Here is a 25,110-nt window from a genome sequence, read left to right as displayed (position 1 = left end):
TGCAGAAATTAAGTTCTGTAGTTACTTGTCTTTTGACATTGTAGACATCAAACTTCAAAGGCTTGCTTGACTGCCAGATAAAATACTGGCATCCTTTTATTTCTAATAGTCCCTGAAATGAAAGAGTGTTGCAGGTTCTGAGCTGGAAGGAGTAAGTCTTGATCACGTTGGAATACAACTGGAATGAGAAATCTCATTTGCTCTCTGAAAATAATTTATAAAGAAGTTGAGGGGAGCAGGAAAGATGTCTCGGGTTTTCTGTTTTGCAGTATTGAAATAATTAGCTCATAATTGGAAAGGGAGCCTGATTCTGTAGACACATAATTTGTTTTTTAGCATAATACAAACACACTGTTTTAACAGAAGAGGATTAAAACAGCTAGCAAGGGACTACTTTTCATTCTGCTCCTTGTCACCATATGGTGGTTTTACTCTTCCATTTTCTGTGAATGAGTTATGCACAAGTTATGAAGTGCAGCATTGTAGAATGAGAGCACAGAGGACCTGAAGACCTGCCATACATTTGCCAGATCAGTGGTTTCAGTTTTTCAGTGTTCTTGCCCTGTTCAGGAATTTAAGGCTTATATCTGAATAGTGGCTGTACAAAGTTGTCCTAGATTACCTTCTTCTGATAGAAGATACTGTTGCATGTTTTTGGTGAATTCCTGCCAACATCTGAGAAGGCATAATTTCTGATCAGTCCCACTGGATTTGCAAATTTACTGTTCTGTTAGCTGGAGATGTATGTTGCTAGAAAAAAGAACAACATGGCAAATTTTTTTATTTAATTGGGGTTTTTGTGCTTTTTTTCAGTCTCTGCTTTTACCATTTATGATGGGTGGTGCTAAATTAATCTCTAAATACTATTTCAGATAAATGTAGTGAAAGAAGAGACTTGTAAAAACTGACAGGTTCACTTGGTAAGGTTTTGTATTTTGTGAACTGCAGAATCTTGGTGAAAGCAGCAGAGTGACTGTGTGTCCTCAGCTGTGATTGCCATTAGCTTTGGGCCTCTGGTGCATTATACAGCGTGAATTAATATTAAAAACCCCCAAACAAACCAAAACCCAACAACACAAAAATTCCACAAAAAACTTATAAGAAAAACCTGTAATATTTCCTAGGGTATTTCTAAGAATTTTATAAAGTACAGACTTTTTTAGCATGGAGTTAGTTTTGTCTCGGGCACTCCAGTGAATCTGGGTTCTAGGGAGAGGGCAGGACTCCCGTTAACACTGTGAGAGATGACTTCTACTGCTGCTGTTTGCCAATTCTGTAAACCCCAGTTTAAATTCTGCTAAACCCCACTTGATCTCAAAACGTTGAGATCCTGCATTCTGTAAGATTTTTCTGTTAGGATCAAAACATGAGCACAGAGGAATCTGTACCTGGGTAGCACTGGATGTTAGCAGGGTGTGCATGAGCCTGGCCAGCTGAGCAAGTTAGATCAGAAGAGCAGCTTTTGCCACATGAATGTCTGTTTCCTGGGCAGTGATCTGGCTGGGCTTGGTTCTGGCGACATGGTGAAATGGACTGCAGCACAGTACAGAAACCAGGGCACCTGATTTTGAGTCTTAGCATCTGATTCCCCAGGGGCTGGATTTTCCTGGGTTTGATTCGATTGCTCGTGGGAATTGGGAAGGTGAAGACTCATGTCATCTTATTAAATTCTCAGGTTTCCTGTAGGGTTTAAATGATATCCCTAGAGCATTTTGGGGCCATTCATGAGAAAAAGGAAGACACAAGAGTGTGTACTTCTTATTTTCCATAATGCAGTTGCATGTGGCTATACTAGATTTACTCTACTTTTGTATTTACATAACTCAGAGGGACATCTTTTAGCGTCTTGAATTCTGTCTGTAGTCTGAATTCATACCTTTGATGCTTTCCTTTGTGGAGAGCATTAGACTTAGTTACAGCTCAAGACAAAAGTGTCAGCCTCTGATTAGTCACATAGAGCATCACCTGAGTCATCTCCATCCTCAGCCTGGTTCAGTCTCAGCCTTTTTTAAGCTGTGCTGATGGTTGAGCTGCTGATTTCTGCCTCCAAATAGTGTCAGTGCATATTAATGAATGTCATTAATTGATTAAAATGGTTCATGAGACGACTAAGATCTCAAGGAGTCCAAACTTAAGTATAATGGTGTAGAAACTGCTGATCATCTGTGCGTGACTTGGGTAGCAGCTGGAGTCATCTCTGGGAATGGTCTGATAGCTTGCATCCAAGATTCGTGTAGAATTGTCATTTCAAAGGCATTTTAATTAGGTGTTGTGGAGAGCAATTGTGTGATGTAGATTCTTAGAGAAAAAATAAATTCCATAAAGCTTCAGTCACTGTGGGTTTTCTTTTTTCCCTAGACCTTCAGCAACTGTGAACTGCATCAGGATACTCAGAACAGGTTTGAATGCTGTTAAGAGGACCAACAAAGTCAAGGGTAGCATTCATCCTGCAGCGACTAGTGAAATGTATGATTTTTTTTCTGTGTGTATGCCTTAACCACCATTTTTTTGGCAGTAGAAGTGTTATCTTCAGCTCTTGTCATCCAACATTTTAATGGTCTGACATGGCTATTTATGCTTTTGTGTCTGGTAAGGCTGATGGACAGTTCTCATAACGTGCCTTGTCAATAGCTCTGTGTATTTGTCGCGGCAGTGTTGAGAGCCTGTGGTACTTAGTTCTCAGGAAGGACAATACAGTTGCCATTCTTCTTTGTCCTACTATGATTTTTTCCTGCTAGGAAAACAGAATGGGTGCAGCATTAGTCAAGGACCGTAGTTTTTAACGCCTGAGAAGAAACATTGTGATTGTCTAGTCTGACGTCTTCAAAACCTCATCCAGTGAGTTTTGCATTGACTTGTAATTTGCAGTTCACTAGCTTTTCATTGTGTTCATGAAAGTGTGAGGGAATAGATGACAAGTTTAGGGGTTTATTCTCAGTTCTTTACTCATGTGATGAAGGTTTGTTGCAACCACTGGTTGCTTGTCTCAAAATGCGTCTGCAGGATCTGAACTTCTAAATGAAGTGCACCAGCAGTTTTCCTAATGACTTGCTCAAGCTGCTTAGTTACTGAAGGACAGAGTTATGCCTCACTTTCTTCACATGAGTAAAGCCTAGCGTGGCCGCTGAAATAACTAATTTGGTGCTTTGTGATGCAGCCTTTGTTCTTGAAAGTACCAAGGCTTGTATTCATCCTGAAGACAGTACTCTCTATGCAATGTTGTTGAATCTTGTGTGCATCTGCAGCTGTATATTTAGAGTCGGGTATAATACTTCTAGACTAACAACAATATATTTAATCTAATGCTAGATTACTGCCGGGATTAGACGTGCAGGCTGTGTTTTAAGAAGTGCTGTTAGAATTCAGTGACATCTACAGTACATGTGCTGCCATTGAGGCATTACTGCTGCATCACTGCCTCTTGCAGGGGTCACAGCAGCAGGCTGGAACATTGTGTTTCCAGCTCTGTGTAATAACCTCCCAAATGAATGATATACTGGAAAGCAACTGAAAATACTGATGAAAATATTAATAAAAATAAAAGCATAGAGAGACTGATGACTAGGTATATCTTCCTTGTAACTGGGCATGTAGAGACGGTGTGCATAGATGAGATAAAGAAAATGGGAGACAACAAGAAATTCAGAGGTGTGGTTTGTCTAGCACTGGTGTTTGTGGCTGAGCTTGTAATGCTCTGATACGCACAAGATACGCTTATAGGCAGTTGCACCTTTGAAAATATGACGCTCTTTCTTCATGCCTAATCCTTGCATCACAGGAATGGCTCTCAATGTATAGTAATGCCTTTGATCTGTACTTTGGGAGAGGTATTGGCAGAAAATTATTAGGATTGGCTGTGGAGGTGTTAGGATGTGGGTCAAACTGCAGCTTTATATCAGTACTTTGGATCTGAGTCTGATTTTTTTATTTTGCAAAGAAAATTATTTGAGGTTAAGGTTCTGAACTTAAATCTGAAGCAGAGAAGCTTATTTCTCGGTTGTTCTGTGAATTTTTCAGTTGGGTTTAGTGTTCCAAAATCTTGCAAAACATTGGAGTATTTGGAAATAATCTGCTACAGTGTTTACAGTGTTGAATTTGGTTTTGGTTTCTGTTTTATTCATTTCCAGTAAGAGCTGGTAATTTGTTGCAAGGAAACAAGAACAGAATCTGATTTGGAATTCAAAGATATGTATTTTTAAATTATATAATTTTCAGAAACAGAAAGCAAAAAGGTCTTTCTCAGCAGGATGCAAGCTAGAGAAAAAGGCAGAGGTTACTTTATTATGCAAGCTTTCTATTTCCTTTCCAATAATAATACTTCCCTAAAATGCCTTGATATCATCTAGTTGAAGCTTGCTGATCACTTGGGCCTTTTTCAGAGGTTAACATGGATGCTGTGCCTTATTTTAAGATGCTTTATATTTAACCTGTTCCTTTGTCTCTTGGGAAATGATTGATAAACAATCCCTATATTAAGCATTCTTCTGTAAACATTAACTGGGAAGATGTAAGTAGGAAAATGAAGCTGTTATGTTGTTGATACTCAACCCTTCCTACTAATTCTGCTCTGGTGGTTTTCCTGATAAGCCGGATTTTTCTCTGTCGTTGTAAACATAATAGCACCATGAGATTCTGTTAATGCTGTAGTAACAAGTAGCCGAAGCGATTAGAAGGAAGAAAGCTGATATTAACAGTAAGTTCATAAATACCTTTTGTTCAGCCATGTTTAGTGAGAGTTGAGTTTATCAAATACAATGTTAAGAAACTGAAAGATGAGAAACAAATCCGTGCGCTGTTCAGTGCGAGCGGCCGGTTGTGCTTCAGGGCTGGCCTGTTGTGTCATTGACCTCTGCTGTTAGGGGAAGCAGGATCGCTGTGTAACGCAGAGCTGCCCTTCACTGGAGGGAGCCTGACTTGTGAATTAGAGGGGGCAGGACATTTCCTCAGTCACCGTTAGGATTGTGGGCTGTGCAGCGGTGGTGTCATACAGTGACGTGGTGGTATTTGTGGATTTTGATTACATACAGGAGGGCAGGAACGGTTATCCTTTTTTCTGTTGCTGCTTTGGGTAAAGCTGATGCATGCAGAAGTGGGCAAACCCATGACGTGGATTCAGGTATAGAGTTCAGAAATATGTCTATTGGGAGCTTTTGTATTCTCCTAAACCCAAAATGCCATAGAAGGGAAGCAACTCATGTTTTCATCAATGTTTGGAGTCCACGTCATTAACACTCAGTGGTAGTTATAAGTCCATGGTGATTTGGATTCTGATTTATCATTAAATGTTAATGTACTTTGGTAGTATTGGCTTTCTGATAGCTTTCTGTTGGAAAATCTGTGGCTAGCTTAACTTTGGGCAAACAATTCACTGAAGACCATTCAGATTTCCTTGGCAGAAATTTCTTGGACTAATAGTAATAACTGGTTGTTGAGGTCAAAGCTCTGAAATGGTATGCTTCTCTCATCCTTTCCTCCCTGAGTGGAAAACTCAGTCTACAAAGTTGTGTTTGCAATATTTGAGGTTTTATAGAAAACAGCTATTTCCTTTAGAGACAGTAAATAAATTAATAAAATAATCTTGACAGAGGGCAAGGATGCTGCTGCAGAATTATGCACAGGAAAGCTGGCTTGACAGTGTAATTGAGCTTGAAAACCAGAACGTAATTGCCAAGGGTGGGAGTGAAACTGCAGCCATTGTGCTGACACAACCTGAAGGTCTAGCTTGTCTAAAAGGCTGGAATCATTTTAAAGCAGATTTTGATATGAAACTCGAAAGGAGAGGGGGAGTCAACCTAGTCTAGCAGGCAAAGCTGCTTTGTTAGGAGGGTGTTTTTTTCACTGAACATATAACTCTCAAGTGATACTGTATAAGCAATTTCTATGTTGATGGGTAGTGTGCTAGATAATTTTCCCCTTTAAGCAGTAGCATTGTGGCCATCTTTATGGTCTGAGAATGTACGTAAGGCCAAATAAATAAGCAGAGGAAATCCAGAAAGCCATCTGATTTTCCTGCAGCCTGGGAAACACTTGTGTAGCTTCTCACCTTCAGGTGCGCATCACTAGCTGCTGGGTGGGTAAGTAGCTGTTTTCTTCCAGAATTGCATCACTGAGAGGTGCATCTGCATGGTCTGGTGTGTTGTGTTGTGTGAGCCCCTGCCTGCTCTCTTCAAACACTAGCAGGGAGGGCATGTACCTCTGTTTCTTTGCCCATGTGTGAGCCCTCTATCAGAGGATACAGAGGAAATAACTGAGCATGTCTTGTTGAGGGCTGAATCATCCAGTTGGAACAGAAAATGTTATTGGAGGACTAAGGTGGTTTAGTTTTCCAAAAAACAGTGTGAGAGAGCAGTGCGCGATGCATTAGTGTCTGATAAACAAGGCTTCTCTGGAAATGCATCTCTCTGGAGCCACATGCATTGCTATCCCTGGGGGGACTATTACAATTCCTTGGAATTCTTCTTCAGCCTTTCAGGAACCGCCCAGATAAAAGGGTTTGCCAGTTTCACAGTGCCTGATTGTAGGGTTGCCCTTTGTTTTGCTTTTCAAAGTGTGTCTGTTGAGGTGATGGTAACAACATCCTTTGTAAGCAGGTACCCATGCTTCACCTTAGGCACTCTTATTTAGCTATCTTGAAAAATAACTTGCTAGGCTAATGAATGTTGTATTGAAACTAAAAGTTTGCTAGCTGTAGTTGGGTATGCCAGTTTCATACCACTTCGTTCTCCGTGAGCACAATGCCTTTATGATTTTAGCTAAATATTTAATTCATTTATTTTTTTTAAACGAAAGAGGAAGTGTCACTTTAAATACTTCATTGTATCCTTTTGCATAGTAAGGGAGCTCATGAAGGTAATTTAGGTTCTAACTGGTGCTCTGTGTCCTCTCCGTTGTGCGCTTACCAGTCAACTGACACTTTTCTCAAATATTTACTTTGATATTTCACTGCAGTTGCCCTCTCCTTCTCCATTCCCTCACCATCTCCCTTCCATGGAGGTATCGCACATATTTCAGTTACCCTCTATTTAAATAGCAACACTCCCTTTCAGTACAAACAGTCAGTCAGTCATTAAACAACGAGGAAGACCAACAGTGGAGGAGGTTATGGGTGGGGCCAGGAGTCTGCAAGCACAATTTTGCAGAAGACTTCCTGCAGAAGAAGAGAAGAAAAGGACACTTTCCGTTAGTGTCAGAGTGTCATTCTGTAATGCTGATTCTGTAATGCTGAGAGAGACACCAAATCAGGAGGAAATCACTGCTGCAGACACGAGCGCTGGATCTCACTTAGAATTATGTAGAACTGTCCAAATTATTGTTGAAGGTAGGACATGTGAAACAAAACGCTGGCACTTGAACCATGTTTTCCCACCTCCTCCTGTAACAGAAGGTGATTCCAAGTGGCTGTGACTCATCCTCAGGAGGTCCCTGGGTTTTTTTGCCTACTAACAGTGAGAGTTTAGTGAGACTATCATTAACAGAATATCTATAGCTTTTTGAAGGCTCTGCTACATGTCCTTTCTCTTATCTAATGTACAGCAGAGAGCTATATTAATATTTTGCTGAGTGAGCAGCTGTGTGGTGCTTAGTTGCTGGCTGGGGTTAAACCATGACAGAACTCCAGACTTGTTCATCTTTTCTCCAAAAAAGATCAGAATAGAGCATTCCCTGTTGGGAATTCGGAAGTGTAGTTGGGTTACTGCACTCCCTGTCCTGTACTTGTTTATCAGATTGAGATTGGATGTGGTGTCCTGGGAACTGCAGGGTTAAAAGTGCATTAAAAAGAAAAGGAAAAAATTGTTAAGGGAAACCATTTGACTATTGCAGTGTCCAAGGGTTTCACGGCTCTACGTGTAAAGGACATGGACATGATAAGTAGCTTTGGAGAATGCTTGTTTGAATGAAGAACAAGAACTTAATATATAGCATATTTATGCTGTGTTTAGTTTTGCAACAATTTAATTTCTAGATCTTGTAAATAAATTGTAGTAAGAAATGAGCTGGGATGCACCTTAAGAAGGTGGTGAGAACTGTCAGGATTGCGGAGTCCATGAGTCAAAATCTGTATTTCTAATGAGACATGGGATCCTGGATAGCTCAGCTTCTTAACAATTCGGTATTTTATACTAGGATCACCTTTCAGGTTAGACTTCATATGTATAGGTGACAGAGGTGAATGTACTGCTTCCCTTGCAGCTGTCTTCAGCCTTTTCAGTTTGGAAAGCCCTAAAATTTTCCATGGGAGGTGCAGATCCTTGCACAGCGGATGTGACCCTACTGATAACAGTTGCGGTTTCCTTCTTCACCTCTTGTTGTCCTACTAGAGATAATGAATGACAGGCCTTTGAAGATCCGTAAACCAGAAGTAAAAACCAGTGTAAGTGCAAGGACAATATGCAGCAGAAGCATGCTATTGCAATTACCTAAACCAATTTCGAAAACCACAACCAAACAGAGATCTCCTGTTCGTAGTACATGTCAGTTTGGCCACGTTTCCAGTTATTTAACAGACTGATTATTTTCCAGGTGCCAACTTTGTATTTGAAATCAGCTGATGATCTTTCATTTCCAGCTCTCAGGGCTGCCTCTGGTTAAAGTAGTCATTAAAGGGTGGCATTTTAGTATAGCGTACATTGTGTCTGGCTTGGACTGAAATCCTTCCACCCAACCTTTTCTCCTCTCTCTGGTTTATCGGCATTTGATACATTTCATGGCGTGCCACATGGCTGATTTATTGAAAGAGAATTGAAAATAGAGAGCAGCCTTGACTCAAGAACGGTTTGTGGATGAGGTTTTGTTTTCTGTCACATCATTGTCGCTATGGTGACTTAGCAAAGATCTGTTTAGCAGTCACTAGGTCTTTCATGTTCTGGCCAAAAGTTAGGGATTTTCCAATATTCCTCTTAACAGTTGTTTTACAGAAGTACGTGTGTGTGTAGTCTTCTGCAGTAAGTCCCTGCTACTCTTGTATGTATATTGTGAGAAGGTGTGTACCTGCTGTATTTTGGCTGGTGGTGTCCCTTCCTTCCTGAATTAATTTCAAGGAGGGCTGATAGGTAACCTACCTGTCTCATCAAGGTTATTGAGTATTTCCTCCTAGGAGGGATGTCATGAAGTGCAGTGATAAATGCAAAGGGATGGAGAACATGAACCCTGCTAAGGAACGGTCCTTCTTAAGAATCGGTTACGCAGTTTCAGGGGAGGAGGAGGATGTGTTTGGAGCTGATTCACATAGTTGGATTCAGGAAGTCTGAGCTCTTTTCCCACATCTCTCAGGCTTCTCATGTCACCTAAAGCATGATCAAGAGCATGATGCAGCTACAACCTTAACTGAGATTTTCTTCTTCTAGGTTGGTAAGTGGGGGATAGTAATTCTTCTCTTGAAGTTCCCTACGTTCATTGGGAGGGGTTTAAGGCTGCAGCGCACGCTTGGAGAGTTGCTGCTCCGAGCAGAGGTGCTCCACCTGGCAGGTGAGTGGGGCCAGGGTCTGTGAAAGTCTCACTGTGTCTGGCAGGTTGCGTCAAACACATCTTCCTCCCTTCCTGCTCCCTGGGGATCACTGGCCTGGGAGCAGCCTTCCTGCCCATGGCCGGTGAGCTGGCGGATTTGGCCACCACCTCGATGGCAAGTTGTGGTCAACCTCTAGCTCTGCAGTGGGGCAGGGGCACCTTGCAGAGTGTTCTCATCCCCGTTAGCAGAGGTTTGAAAGCAGGAGACAAGGTTTCTTACTTAGGCTTGACCTCAGAGAGAGCTTTTTGGACACTAGCACCGCAGCCGATTAAGCGTTCAGTGCTACTGGAAGTCCCAGTAGAGTTCCCTTTGTCATGCTAAGCTAGCCAGAGAGGAAGGGTTGATTTGTTATGGGCTTCTTAGACAGGGTCATCTTGATGATGGGCATCTTCAGAAAGTCTTCAAGATACATGTGTTATTTTGGTAAATATAACTGTTGCTAAAAGGAACTGAACACTTAGAAGTGCTCCTTCAGCTGGGTTTGACAGTAAAAGAGAAGGCTCTCCTCATTAAAAAAAAAAAATATCTGTATGCATTACAGCTAACATAATAAATTTTTCCTGCATATTTAACTCTCCTGTCATGGTACATATCCCATAATATGACCTTATTTTCCCTTCTTCTTAATGATGAACTTCTGTGCTTTAAACTTATTTTGGATCTGAAATAATTTGAAGTTCTTCGCTCTGCTGGTGTCTGCTGCACTGATTTTTGTGGATTTTATAGCTCATATGTCTTAATGTTGAGACCAGTTTTTTCTTGTCAGCTCTTTGATGAACAGTTTAGGCCTGTCCATTTTCTATAGCTCCATAGAACTGATACTTCACCCCCACTGCAGATTGGAAGGGGTTTTTTTCTGCACAGTCTGGGGTAATTTGTTTCTTACTGGCAGCTCTTACATTTTTATCAGTTTTGTAAGGTTAATTAATGCAACAGCCTCCAGTCTTAGTTGTCTTAAATATTTAGAGGAAAGAAAGAGATTTATGCACATTTTTGCTGCAAAGCTAGATTTGGTTGAATTTCTGAGTTAGATTCCCAGCTGGTATAAATCAGTGAAGTTCCACTGAAGTCTTTTGGATGATTAGCTTAGCAGAGGATCTGGCCTTTCTCAATTAAATCGTGTCACTTACTGAAGTTGAGCTACTTTGCACTGAGCATACGACAGTTGCTGCTGTATTTTTGTGTAGAGAAATATGGGATGTATTTCTACTATCTTTTGTCTCTGTGTAGCTACAAAGAAAGACAGGTGTGTGTGTACATTTATACACACACATACACACATGGATGTTTATACACACAGTCACCCACACACAAATAAATGTGGTAGGAAAACTCCTCCCTCTTTTTCCTATCATTAATTATGTACTAGTACACCCTAGGCTTCACCTGAGATGGATGGGTAGAGCCTCACTGAAGAATTGGGCCATTGTGTCCAAATTTGTTTCCATGTATCAAAAAGCTCCAAAACCAGCCAAACAAAACCCCACCAAGCATCGCTACCAAACTTGGATACATTTGGGAACAAAGCAGCTCCAAGCAGAAATAATTTAGATTTGCCCCATAGAGAGATCTCTTCCCCACGCGTCCCTGGATTAAGCACCCATTTCACCCAATGTAGAACTCCCAGTGCACAGAGCAAGTGAGGTCTTTTCTTATGGTCCAACACATGAAACCTCCTACTTATGGAGGAGTGGGAAGGGAATAGTGATGATGGGCAGGGCGAGGGTCTGGGAAGTGTAATGGATTAGATGAGAATGTTGTTCCAAGGAAGCTCAGAAATTCCTCTGTGCAGCTTTGGGGCAGAGTTGGGTGTCTCCCCGCTGTTAGTCTTTCTGTCTGTTTTCTTATCACGTTAATCTCTGTGAGATTAACATTGACTTTAAACTCTTTCAAATCATTACGACAAGTGAGCATGGCAGTAAATTCTTCCATATCAAAAGTGAGACAAATTGTACTGCACTGCATATTATGGCATAGTACTACTAATTGCTTAACTTGATAAATGTCTTCTGATAGGTTATATAGTTAATGAACAAAGATGTTAATTGCTCTTATCTGAAATAGCTACATTTGCAGGGGCGTTCTCTGGAGCCATGGATGTCTCCTAACAGAGATTTATTTCAAATCATCCATTGTTTTCAGCAGTTTCAGAGTCCATTACCCTTCAGTGTGCCGACTGAATAGTCTCCACCCCCATCAAAGTTTTGAGAGCAATCAAGTCTTCCTGCATGTTACTCAGCAGGACTGAATCTTATTTGGGTATGGAGAACTTATATGTAATAGAGTATGCTCATCATCCTGGGCTACAGCAGCATGGCTCATTCTTAAGAGCAGTCAAGAGAGAAATAAGCACCTGACAGTGGAAGAGCAAGGGTCTGGAATAGCCCCATTTCCCCCCACCATCTGGAGTATTTAATTGGGAAAATCATTCTTCATTGCTGTTGTGTTGGTGGGAGTTGTCAGTCTAAATATGTTTTAATGCAAATAACCATCTCTATTTGTAGAATTCATCTTTTCTAGATGCTTTCTTTGGAAAATATGCAGCTGAAGATTTAGTACATTATTATATGAGTAAGTGCATACAAGCCTCATATTAACAATGGACGTCATGTTTATTCTTTCCCTTTTAGAATTTCCCATGGAAACAAGTGGGCAGATTTTTGCATTATTGAGTAGTCTGCTGCTGCCGACTTTTCCCAGAAATGCTAACAGAAAACTAGCCTTATGCGTGAGCCTACATGTTCTTCCAATTTTGGGAGCACTGGATTCCCCATAGATTTGATTTACAGTAGGTTTTGGTGTGTGGCTATTCTGGTACAAAGTTGTTTCAAAGCTGTATGATTAATAAATCTTTATGGAACTGGAAAAAGACAAAGTTTTCTCTGAAGTTAAAACATACCTGATTTCCCAATGGAGAAATTGCATGTTATGTTATGAGGCTAAAGGCTAATGTGAAGAGAAAAATCTTTCCTTGACTTAGGGTTTTTGTTTGTTGTAATAAATTTCATTTTCATTTATGAGTCTCTTACAGTTTTTCAGAACGTGTTCAACAGCAAACAGCCAGAAGTTAAAACTGTAACTGTAAATCTGTAAGCTGACATATGTAGATTCTTTGGCCAAAGTCTCCTAAGTCAAGATTAATTTTGTAGCGTGGATGAGAAAAGTGCATTATCTTGCTTCGTTTGATAGATTTCAGACTTTGCCAAGAAGTATAAATCTCCTTTCAAAAATGACAGCTATAAAAATAAAAATTATTATTTTCTTAAATAAAGGCATTTTCAACCGAACTTGATGTATTACTGCTCCAAGATGCTGTAGCTTTAGACTGTCTCATACTAATAATTAGACTGAAATATTCAGGTCCTCACTGCTCACTCCCTTCCCCGTGATACGCTGCCCTCTAAGTTATGTTAACATACTAGTTTCTGTTTCACGTTAGAAATGGGGCTGAAGGAGCTAAAAAGTAGTCTGGCAAAAACTGGATGGGTTCCCTGATCTGCCTGACGCCACAGCCAGACAAATATTTGTACGGGAAGAGGCAAAGTGGGTGGATGGAGGTGGGAATGCTGCTTAAGACTAGTATTGATGCCAGATGCTTCATGGTGACCCACTGAGGATCTGTCTCATTTTAGGTATTTTCAAATCTCTGAATCCACATTTCTGGTCTTTCATGTTGTTCTAATTTGAATTTCCCATGAAGTGACCTGGGGGTGAGGATGCAGCTTCTGGGGGTGTGTGTAAGCAAGACCAGCTGGAACATGAGAACGTGCAACACTTGCACTGCTTATTTATCGACCACAGTGATTCACCGTGATCGACGTTTGCATACCTGAATGTCAAAATAGTCTGTATTTTAAGAGGAACCAGTGACTCAGGCTGTGGTTTTACCTCAGGCCATTTCCTGATAAACGGCTGAACTGCGCTTTGGTCTTGAGAAAACACAACCGGGGAACACCGATCTGTCCTCGCATCTGCGTATGCGCAGGGATTAGGGAAAGGACAACTTTGTGTGGGGCTGACCTTTACCTCGTTAGTGCCGCGGTGTCCCTGCGAGGAGCACCGTAGCCTTGTGAGGTCTGGGAAGCCTCGGGTCCGAGGACAGCTCTGTTTCAGTGCTTCTTCAGAGCATTTCTGCACAGCCCTGATGTGGGAGTGTGGTCTTCAGTGTTTGACAGCATCTATAAGCACAATCTCGAGGAACTCTACACAGTGATAAATCACTTTGCTTTAGACTCTTTCGATTGCAAAACAGAGGTGAAGCTGCCTATATAGCTGGTGTTTTCAGAATTGAAAATATTTCACTTCCTAGAACATGGTGTTTTTAATGAAAACAGAAACAATGCATATGATGTTGCGTATAGAGATTAAAATAAATTTGGGCTATTCATTTTTTGAGTAAGATAGCAAACAACTGTATAAAGCTTTGTGTGTGGTATGACTAGATAGCAGGTATGGAAGTGGGATCATGAGAGTGCTATATAAAGTACCTCATTGGCATAACGCTTTCATTTGGAGAGATTAGCCATCTGTGTAATTCCATGTTATGGTTTAGGTAGTCTTCCCATCCTTTGCAAACTGCAGAACTCTGTGTTCCTCCATTCTCCTTAACGAAAAGGACTGCTCTATGAGAAGAGGTTTATGCCTGAGATGAAATCACTTGTGTATGAATTCAATCACAGAGCTGTGATTGAACTGGATCAGTTGTCTTTAATGCTGTTTAAATGGATGGTTTAAGGTGTAGGAGAGGCTTCTCTTGGGAACAGATTCTGTGAGAATTCTTCAAATCCTCTTTGAAGTTAATGGAGGGTATTAAAGGGCAGTCAGCACCTTCTTAAGAGAGAAATTTAAATTGCTTTGATTAATTTAACTTTATATTTATGTCAGCTGGTTCTGGACTTCACCCTTCTCCAGTTTTTCAGAGCACCTTTTTGATAACTTTGCCTCCTGAGCGTACTAGATTTTATGCTGGCTGTTTTCATATTTTTCCCTGAGTGTTGTAATGCTGATTACCAAAGGATCTTGGGCCTTTGACTTCCTGTGAGAACAAGATAATTACTCTCCAGTAGGCAACTCATGACGTACAGTATCAGCGTTAAGCCACTGGGATTCCAGTCACTAGTGTAGAACAATATTGTGGGTAAATGAATAAGCAGAAGTTTATCATACTTCCTGCATAACAAGGTTTTCGTTAAAGAGACAGCAAAAATTGTTTTCAGCGAGGGCTAGTGTAAAATGAATGCTGCCACAACAAACATTACTGAAAAAGATATTAAAGTTCAATTCCCTGGCTTGCTGGGTTTTTCTTGCTGAAAAGACAACTGTCTTTTTGTAGCAGCAAAGATGGATGACAGGGCCATCACTGCATTTTGGCAGATGACGTTTATGGCCTTATGAACATGTATGAAGTGTATAACTTCAAAGTACGATTTCCAGATGCACCACCTACTTAACTTATGGAAGAAGGTTGTACCAATTAGAAGTAGAGACGTTCCAAATGCAATTTGCTTATTTCACACTCGCCCCCAGGAATCCTGTGTTGTGATTTTAAGAGTTGGCCCTGTTTGACCCTGAAATAGATGTGGTTTCTCCCCTGCCTTCTTTATTTCAAGACTGTCAGTTAAAAATAACTTGTGTATTGGGCGCAGTGGGAGTAAGTTTGAGAAGTTTAAGTTATATGTAAACCAGCAATAGTGAGAAAATAATTCATAAACGTAATGAGCTCTATTCTCTTGCAAGACATGGCCAACCCAAGGGTTTATCCACGTGGTGGGATTAATCATTTTTGTATGAAAATAGTTTCTCTGCCATAGCAATACTGATCAGTTCGCTTACGCTATAGCAAAGCGAAATAAATGACGTCTTTGAGGACCTCTGTTAAATACTCAAATTACTTAAACAACATGAAGACTCGCATAAAGTATGGTGTATGTACATATACTCGATAGATACACGGCTATGTATCTGTGTATTTATTTATGTTTAGGACATAATTTTACATGTGCTTGCATATATACATTTATATTTCAGCTTGTCTCAGAGATAATTGTACTTCTGTAATGCTTAAGAATTATGGGGATACTAATAAGGGGTTTCATGTTTAAGTTTGTTTCCTTGCTACTATCAATTTATGTTGTACGTGTAATTGTAAAGCACAGTTACTTATTTATGTTTTAATTGTGACTTTCACTTTAAACTGGGCATCAGCAGTCTGTGCAGGAAACCAGTACTTAACGTACTTAAGATGAGTAGGCTGAGATGAGTAGGTTGGTTGCTTTGCTCTGCTTTTGCTAAAAGTTGAGGGCTGAATCTTTGGAGCCCCAAGAAGCACTGTCAAATGTATCAGTCTAGATTTTGATGATGTGCTTGATCAACCTTGCAGCCAGGGAGAACAAGAAGAATGGGTGGACTAAAACTGCCTTAATATAGTACACTGCTGTTCTGTCTGTATGACTGAGTTGCTTCTTCACACATTTATAGCACGTGCATGGCCAGACCCCTTCATAACTCAGTTCAACTTGAAATTATGTTCCATTGATTTTGGGTCCAGAACAAGTGCAGTTTGACATTTTTGTATTTCAGGCAACTAGGTCTGGCCTGGTTTTGTTTTTATGTGAGTGATCTTAACACTTGAACGAGTTGGATGAAGGTGGCTGGATGAATCTCTCTGTTGAATGGCCTGTATAGGAATTTTGCTTTCCAATTAGATATTTTGCAGATATTTTCAACACCAACAGTAATTTTGATAGTGCTGTTCTTACTTTGAAATTGTGAAACTTCTGATGACTAAGTAAACATTTTTTTTTTTACTCTCCTTTGTTTTCTTGCAGCCAACTGGGTACATGGAAAACTCCATTTCCTACAGTGCTATTGAAGATGTTCAACTCCTCTCCTGGGAGAATGCCCCTAAGTACTGTTTACAGCTCACAATCCCAGGGGGTACTGTCTTACTGCAGGTACAGTAAACACAGAAGTACAATTTTCTTTCTCTCTTACTATGAATCTCCTTTAACTTCTGTTTGCTATGCATGAAATCTTAATTAGATGGACTCAGAAAAGACAGAGAACTCAGTGCTGTCAAATTATCTAACTACCAGAAAATGTGCTCGGGATGATACCTCTGAAACTCTTCATGTTGTTTGACAGTCAGAATGGAAATTTTGGGCTACAGCAATTAAATCTTCTTGCTGATTATGTGCATCAAAATAGTGCTCTGTGGAAAGGCACATTGATGCAGGCCTGGAACAATTGTATTTTTACATATAGTCCTATTCCTGCATGAAAAAAGTTAAAAAATTTCAACCTTCAGATCATATAGGAAACCCATAACTTGCACTGGAACTGACAGGTATCTTTTTTTAAAAGATGTTCAATCTTCACTGGAAGATTTCAGTGTATTTGTATGGATATCTACATATGCTAGTTTTCTAAGTGTTATTTTAAAACAGAAGACACTGCGTTTACATTATTCCAGATTTCTTCATCCACTTGTGAGGCTTTGTAGGATTCCTTAGGTCATTGCAAGTTTTAGTGACAGAAAAGCACTCCACAGCACTGAGCTTTGGAACTACTTTGGAGTAGGAAAAGAAAAGCAATTGAAAACCCAGCTGCTTGGCCCCCAAAGAACTTAAAAAGAATGAACTGACTCCAACTTAACTCTTACCATAGTTCTCAACATTGTTTCAAAGACAATTTGTTACCTGTTGCCCTTCAGGAATTTGCTTTTTCAGTTGAATATACAGCCATGACTATTGTGTATGTGCATTTCATGCAGGTAGGACTGTAAACAGGCTGGGTGAGCAATTTCTGCAGAAAATGTGAAGGAAAAAACCAGTTTAAACTGTGGATAACTCATGAAAAATTAAAAAGGATATTTTTTCTTGAAAAAGTATGAAAAACTTCAGAGGATCGATCATAATAGAGCTTGTTTATTTGGGTGTGTACACACACACACTTACTTTAACTGTACCACTTTTGCACAAAATATAGTCCGATAGATAAAAAGATGGGAACGTACTGAATGATACGCTAATGACTGTGATGACCACGTCTGCTGGATCTTTTGTCCAAGAAAATCATCGTACATGTTGCACCATGGTGCACAATCCAGCATTTCGTTATTTCTTGGTGGTGAATTGTTTGCTGAAGCCCCTGTAGGACCACAAAGTATGTGACACCATATGTATCCAGGGAGGGTTTAGTTAAAGCTCTTCTGAAACGTCTCTACCTGCAGATCATGTGAAAAATAACCCAAGTGGTATCATTCAGTAACCCAAGGCTAGGTGCCAAGCTGGTCCGTGTTTTCCATACTATAGACTTCTGTAGAAACGTGGAACAGCAAAGTTGACTCTGAGTTGGGAAGCCGATATGACTAACACTCGGTTGCACTAATATGAGGTCCAGCTAGGTCCAGCTCTCCTTCGCCTTCATTTCAGACAGGCTGATGGGTCTGTCCGTACGCAGAGCTGATTATAACAGCAGCCTAGAGAACACAGTACTTGACTTCAGCGCTTCACGTGGTTCCTGTGCTTGGGGTTTGGGATGGTTTTGGAATGTCGTAAACATACCATGAGGTTTTGATGATTTTCAACATAGCAAATAGACTTTCACTCTGAAATGGTTGGAGGTGTACATGGAAACATTCATGGCCACATCCTTTGTGGAGTATATTTCTGGAGCTCCCTTTCATTTACTTCACTGGTGTCATCCTGGGGTTTTGCAGCCCTGTGAAAGGGTGCTGCAGCCATTCCCACATTTTAATCTGAAATTAGTGCAGCTAAGTAAGTTTGGGATGACCTGAGAACATCTAACTCCTGGTGCATAGGTGGCATTTGTGTGTCTTTTCACATGTCCTTGAAGCACAGGCATGTGTCCCATTGCACATGGAACATACATACATGCCCCTGCTCAATGCCTAGTGAATTTCTGTGGCTTAACATTACTTACTGATTTTAGGCATTACCGGGGAGTGTAGGGAGTCTGAATTTCAGACAGACTGCTGCAAGTCCACCTAAGTCCTGGTTCTGTGGTTTAAAAAGCCTCTACTGTGCGTGACATTGGCAAAGGCGGGAAGACAAGCCATGGTTTCCCAACAGCTAGGTTAGGGTCCTCATTATTGACGAAATCTTCCTTGCCTAATCCGTTAATTGAATTAGTTAGGAAGAAACTAATTTGTCAAGTTTGATGATTTTGATTTTTTTTCTTGTGATAATTTTGAGTCTGTTTTTTCCATAAGTTTTCTTAGTGGTGCTAGCATTTATGTTTATATCTGTTTCAACAGCTAGAATAGTTACATCTGCCTTTCCAAATTCCACTTCTAAGTCTTTATTCTATAGTTCATGGTAGCTGCCTTTACAGGCTTGCTGAATAGGAAACAAGATAAAGTTTGAACCCACAGCTCCTTGCTGAGTTTAAAGGAAATTAGTAGGGCATGCAGACTTTAATCTGGAGCAGCCTCCCTTTTGTTTCTTTAAAAAATCCCAACAAACAAATAATTACATTTGTGAGAAAGTAACATCTTAGCGTGGATGCTTTAGTATTTTTTTCGAAAAGATTGGTGTCTTTATGTAACCTTACAGGAACTGATAAAGAAGTGGAGTGAGCTGGGCTTCTGTTATGTTTATTGCTAACTGGCTGAGCAGACTGGATCAGATTACATTATAACTCTATGGGAATTTCAACATAATTGAAAATACAAACTTTAAAAATGTTTTTAGTATGACTTGGTCCTTGGTAGCGTCTCAATTCATCAAATGTGGCCAGATTGGAGGGAGTATAAAAATAGATTTCCCTTATACAGTTGTAATATGTATTCACAAATCCAAAACAGTACTAAAAGTTATGTTTAGTACACTTAAGAAATGAAGATGCAAACCCCAGATTTATCAAGTAGTCGAGTTCAGCAGAAATTCTCTAGTATAGGTGATGAAAAGTCTAAGTATCCAAAAAACAGTTTACCAAGGTGCTGGGAAACAGAGATGCTGAGAAAGCAGCCCTTGCATACTTCAGTTATTTCCAGATTTCTGAGAGACTTCAATACATTCATGGGAAATTGGGACTTCCAGTCTTTTATAAAATCATTCCCTGCTAGTCTGAGCAGCAGCATGCTCTGATGTAATGTGCAACTCTGGTATCAGGAAGTGTATGATAGTGGAACAAGTCAAACTAGTCCAAAACACGTTCCCAGTATTGCTTCTTCTGAAATGCACTTTTGGTGAAATCTGTTTTTTTGTTTTGTTTTGTTTTTCTTCCAAAAACTTGATCTAAATCAGGTTTATATATATAAAAATGTTTAAATGAACTGTTTTGACTAACCCCCGATTTATTTCATATTTCTGATTAATTTCAATTTTATATTCTGATGTATGTTTTTGCAGATGCTGTATTGTAAATTCTTTAATACTGTGGGATACTATTGACATGGTTTGACATAAAATGAGGCATTTTAGTAGTTAGTTCTGAATCACAGGCTTTCCTGATTTTTCATTTTGCAGAACAATTTAAAATTCCAACTTCTGCTTCACTGATTTGAAGCAGAAGCAAATTTTGGACAACTGGCATTTCCCTCAGATGGAAATTCATTCCCAGCAATCCTTGTGGGAGGATGTCAGCATGTGGTGTCAGAGCATCCTTCGTTTATTTGTCTGTGTTAGCCATGATAAATGTCACAAGAGAGTCCCAGTCCATGTTCAAGTTCTCATCCCCCCTGTCTGCTGTCACCAAGGTCTATTTCTGGCTTATTACTGCACAGTAATGAGTCAGAGAAGGAAGAGTGCCATTACCTTTCCTTACATCATCCTGATGTCCTCCCATAGCAGTACTGACCCATCCCAACCTATTTTAACACATGAAATCTGACAAGCAACGCCGGAGGTGATGTAGCTCCTCTTAAGAAATCGGATCGCGCTAACAGGACGTGTCTACCTGGCTTTCAGGGGAGGATTTGGTTCTCAGGCAGCAAACAGCTTAATCTGGGCTGGGATCGCGTTGAGAAGTCACCTTCGTGCGTGTGCTTCCCACTCAGCGTTTGTCGTATAAGCGCAACTGTCTGAGCGCAGGCATGTTTCACCACCCAGCGTTCGGGGATTCTCGTCGTCCCCTGGGGGAGTCACGGGCAGTCAGTTTTCTAGACGTGCTGGGGGCTTGTGTTTTCTTTCCTCCTGCCAAATGATGTGGTCCCTGGTCCATCTGATGAGCAGCAGTCAACTCTCACAGACTTTTTTTTTTTTTTTTCCTTTCCTACAGTTGGGATAGCAGGTGTGAAAGAAGGTGTTGCTGAAGCTGGCTCGTGGGCCACAAGCTCTTTAGGCCGGTAAATAGGAGCTAAATTTAGCCTTTGAAGAAGTGGGAGCTCTTTAGTGTCAGTAATAGCTGGGCCTCCTTGAGCCGGGCTGAACTTCTGCTCTTACGCTTTCCGTTTGTAAAGCACGGTGTGCAGTTATGGTATTGTGTGGATGATTATGAAGAGGATGCTGCTATTGATAGTGAAATAACTGGAATAACCTTTTGAAAAAGATTGAAAAAAATTTAGAGTATGATTTCACAAGCTGCTTAACACCAAATGTAGGAAGAGTCCCAGGAAAGTCTTTGGTATTTCAGTCATGACAGTACTGCCTGCTTTCCCATGGTGTCCTTTCTTTTAGATGGATCCTAAATGCCCTAAGGCCGCCACTTCCATCCCTATCGCTAGTGTTGTTTTATTCATTTCTTGGCAATCAAGTGTAGTCGGAAGGAAAAACAAACAGAACAGGAAGCCTTGACAAGCACAACAGTCACACACGCACACGTTCAGCTCGGTGCTTGAGCATGCTGTTTTTGCCAGGGAGTCCCCGTGGTAAATGTTTCCACTGGATTTTTTAGTAACATTTTATTTTAGTCTCCAAAGAGAACCTGGCTTTTGTTTTAAGTGTGAGTCTAGCTGATGTTGCTGGTGTAGAGAGGTCATGCAAGGACCAGAATCCAGCAGAGATGGGGAATATTTTCAGGAGGAAAACAGCATTTCTAGCAATTACCAGCAACTCTGTCTGTACCTTGAGTTAAGCCAGAAGAGTGGCAGATTTCACTTGCAGACCTGCCCGTGTCGTGGAGGTGCAACGCTGGGATTTGCATCAGCAATATAAAGTTTTTGTACAGTCTGCGTGAGGCAGCAGCGTGCGTGCCGTGGGGGTTCGACTTCCTGCAGCCCTGAGCCTCTCCTCTGCTGTTCCTGTGGCTGATAATAGATTGGTGCAGAGAAGCCTGCAATATTTTACGAGTCCCAGTAATGAATATCAGCTAGAGGAAAGCACAACAAAACCCTGTCCTGACCAGAGAACAAGCAAGGGAAAGAGAAACAGAATAAAACCAGGAAGAGTTAAAAACAGAATCTGGATTGTCAAGTCCCACTTATTGCCACATCTTTTCAGATGGCAAAATCCCTTAGGAGGGTATGTGTGAAGGATGCAGTTGTAAGGAAAAATCTGGGAACTTTTTGCTGCGTGGACAAGCCTGTTCTTGTATTCTTCTGAGTTAACGCACATGCCAGTAAAAAGAGGTGCCGTAGTGCTAACTTAGTGTTGAAAGAACTTGGTAGCATGGCATGTGTGGTGTGGTGGAAATGACAAATTTTCTGCTGATGCTTGTTGCTGTAGACATATTGGTATCGGTGGAGCTGTGAGTATTTGTATTAGCTAAAGGTCTTCGCCATCGTTTCTGGAGTGGTTGGTTTCTTGCAGAGTTTCAGGAGTTCTGTTTCTCGGCAGCACACAGGTTCCTATTTTGTCTTCTCCTTGCCTGAGTGGAAATTACTGCAGGGGCTGTAATGCTGGCATGAAACAAGTGTTCAGTTTCCTATTTTTGTGAGCAAGAAGAAAATCTGCTTGTAAAAAGTTCACTGCTTTTTAATGAAAAAGTGTATTCCTACTTGTTGGCTAAGAAATGAAGTAGTTTGGGTGCAGAGAAAAATACTTCCCCTTTTGAGCAGAGATGTAAAGTTACTCATGTTGACCAAAGGTCTGCATATGCAGGTATTTAATCTCTTGCACAGTTTTCCTCCTGTGAGCTGTCTTTTTGAAGCTGATGAAATTAACCCTATGAGTCAAGTTGGTGCTGCAGCTGATCCTAGGTAGCTTTTCCTCTCTGAGTGACCATTTACACCCCAAAAATTAGAATATAAAATCCTTCAGAACACAGTTGCAGGATCAACTCATCTCAAAAAAAAGTACTACCTGCAGTAGGCATTCTTAAAGTAGATATTCTTCCTCCTCATTGGAATAGTAATAAATAAGCTACAAGTGCTTTGAATCTTTGTTACACCTTCTAAGAGTTTTACTGCCACATTTTCCTGTTTTCTGAAGTACTTTTCTACTACATTGCAGTTGTGCAAAAACAGCGGGAGGCCTTCATTGTGCAAGAAGCTCCAATCAGTAGGACCGTGTGCCACCCAGAACCCTGCTAAAGCCATTGCATTTGAGAACAAAATTCTTAGCAGTATTGGGGCCTAAACGTACCAAACACACAGGGGGCCTAAACTATTATTTTACATAGATAGGTTATAAAATCTCCATTATACATCATTCCTATCTTATTGACTATTTCTGACAACAGCAGGCAAAACATTTCCAGGTTGAATCTTTTTTTTTTAAGTTGGAAAGGTAGCTGTAACATTAGTGGTGTAGAACAGGACCCACTGTGTGGGCAAAGCTATGAGTAAGAAAAACTTTGCCTGTGTGGTCAGAATGCCTAAGGAAAGCCTGTTTTAAACTCTTTTGTGTCTCATTTTCTCCTCTTTATTGTACCCTAGAGCTGAATAAATATAGTAGGTTATGCCCTCAGCTGGAATAAAAAAAAAGTAGGTGTCAGTTCCCGGGAAGTGGTCACTTCAGTGCAGAAGTGCTGGGCTCCAGGCATGCACATCAGATAAAACTGTAAATGTGTGTGTGCAGCCCCTATAAATGAATTGTAGTTCCCTCCACTGCTTTACACTTTGGTGCTCATTGCTCCAAACTTCAAAAATTTTATGCACTATAACCTGTACGCTTGAGTAAGTCAGCGTGTGCAGAGGTGGCCAACGGCTGGACGGCTGTCTGGATGAGCACTGACAAGAGCCTGATGGCTCCTCCATCATCCAGGCATGCGATGAAGCTCACAGTTCTTTTGATAAGAAAGAAATATTCCGTGTAGTCCCTTTCTCGGTGTAAGCCTGAAAAAGAGGAGGGAGGAACAAGGGATGCTTTGCAAGAGCGAGCTCTTCGTTGTCCTCTGCAAAAGATCCAGCGTTTCCTGCACGTTGCTGTGGTTTTGCAGCTTGCTGGAGTCAGGCAGGCGGAAGGGTGCACTGGAAGGATTAGTCTCTGCTGCCTGGGAGAATTGGGGAACGCTGGTGTCAGACAGCTCCATCCAGATAACGGTGGTGGGTTAAATGCATTCAGTCTATCTGTGTTGAACACTGTGGAAAGAGCACTGGTGAAATGACCATTGACTTTCCAAGTTCCTCTTACTGTCGAGTCCTGATCATTAATAGAAGTGTGGGAATTCCATAAAGGTTTGCTTTTCCACTTTTTTGTTCACTTTTTCTTCTCTGTCTTTGTTTTCCTTGGAAGTGGTCTTGAACGCTAGCCCGAACTCTGAGGGTTTCTATAGTGGTTCAAACTCCTAACCTAGATCCAGATGCAAATTTTCTTGATCGCTTCTCCTCTACAATAGCTAACATTATGTGTAGACAGCACTTGGTCCCACACTTGGAACCTGGTCACCTTGCTAATTTTAAATACTTTTTGTATATTGCTGCTGTCAAGTTAAACAAGTCTTTCCACTGCTGGTTTTGGTTTTGCCTTTTATAGCATTCTTTGTTTGTTTTCTCCTCCAGTATTTGCAGTCTGCTTGTGTCTACCTCTGCCTGATGCTGTTGTCCTCATTAAATAGTTTCTGTCATCCAGTTTATGTAAGGCTCCAGTCAGTTGCACAATCTATCTACCCGTAGTATTTTCTAATTATTTGTAATGGTTTTACAATCTGTAGCTACTGACTTCCCAAAAGCAGGAGATTAATTAACAGTTCTCAACAATTCCCATTTAGGGCTTTAGCATTTGCTCTTACTTTAGATTTCAGTGCATTTTTGGTTCAAGTCATGTAATGGTCAGACCAGGGACTAAATCAGATTGACGTTTTGCCTGTTTGAGAGAAGTACTTCATCCCCCTAGAATATTTTGGAATTTATGAATTTAAATAACAGTAGCTTAGTTTGCATAGCTCCTATGTACTCAATCTGCATATGTTTGTTTAAGGAAGGAATGGATGTGTAACTTGCAATATTATTGGTGCTATTGCTTAATATACATGCTCAAACCTACAAAAACTTTCAGTTTTACTTGTTCTTTAAAGGGCTTTGATGCTAGCATTTGAAATGAAGGTTTTTTTGTTCCCCTCCATGAAACAGTTTTGTCCTTTAAAAAAAAAAAAAAAAAAGGTTCAATTTGAAATTGAATCTTTCAAAGAAATCTGGTGGGCTTTAAAAGCATTTTGTCTGGACAAAGATAAGAACTATCTAAGTGTATTTACTTTCATGCCTTTTAAATTCTGTTAAAAATGGTCTTCAGGCTTTTTGTGGCAAATTATTTTTGACCTTTTTA

At 40.5% G+C, this 25,110-nt stretch overlaps 1 protein-coding gene across 6 annotated transcripts in view; it reads left to right on the top strand.

Moving 5' to 3' along the window:
- Nucleotides 1-25,110, top strand: part of LOC115346051 (c-Maf inducing protein) — a 138,186-nt gene that overhangs the window by 57,113 nt on the left and 55,963 nt on the right. For 4 of the 6 annotated variants that reach the window (XM_041125815.1, XM_041125817.1, XM_041125816.1 and 1 more), the window contains exon 2: nt 16,333-16,458. In XM_041125815.1, the coding sequence (XP_040981749.1) occupies nt 16,333-16,458 (126 nt within the window). Of the gene's footprint in view, nt 1-15,770; nt 15,950-15,972; nt 16,180-16,332; nt 16,459-25,110 lie in introns of those variants that run through there. The other 2 variants (XM_041125819.1, XM_041125818.1) reach the window with 2 other exon arrangements.

The sequence above is a fragment of the Aquila chrysaetos genome, chromosome 9 (genome assembly GCF_900496995.4).
Source record: "Aquila chrysaetos chrysaetos chromosome 9, bAquChr1.4, whole genome shotgun sequence".
Classification (NCBI taxonomy): domain Eukaryota; kingdom Metazoa; phylum Chordata; class Aves; order Accipitriformes; family Accipitridae; genus Aquila; species Aquila chrysaetos.
Note: the sequence above shows the minus strand (reverse complement) of the source record. Positions and strands in the feature narration are given on the sequence as shown.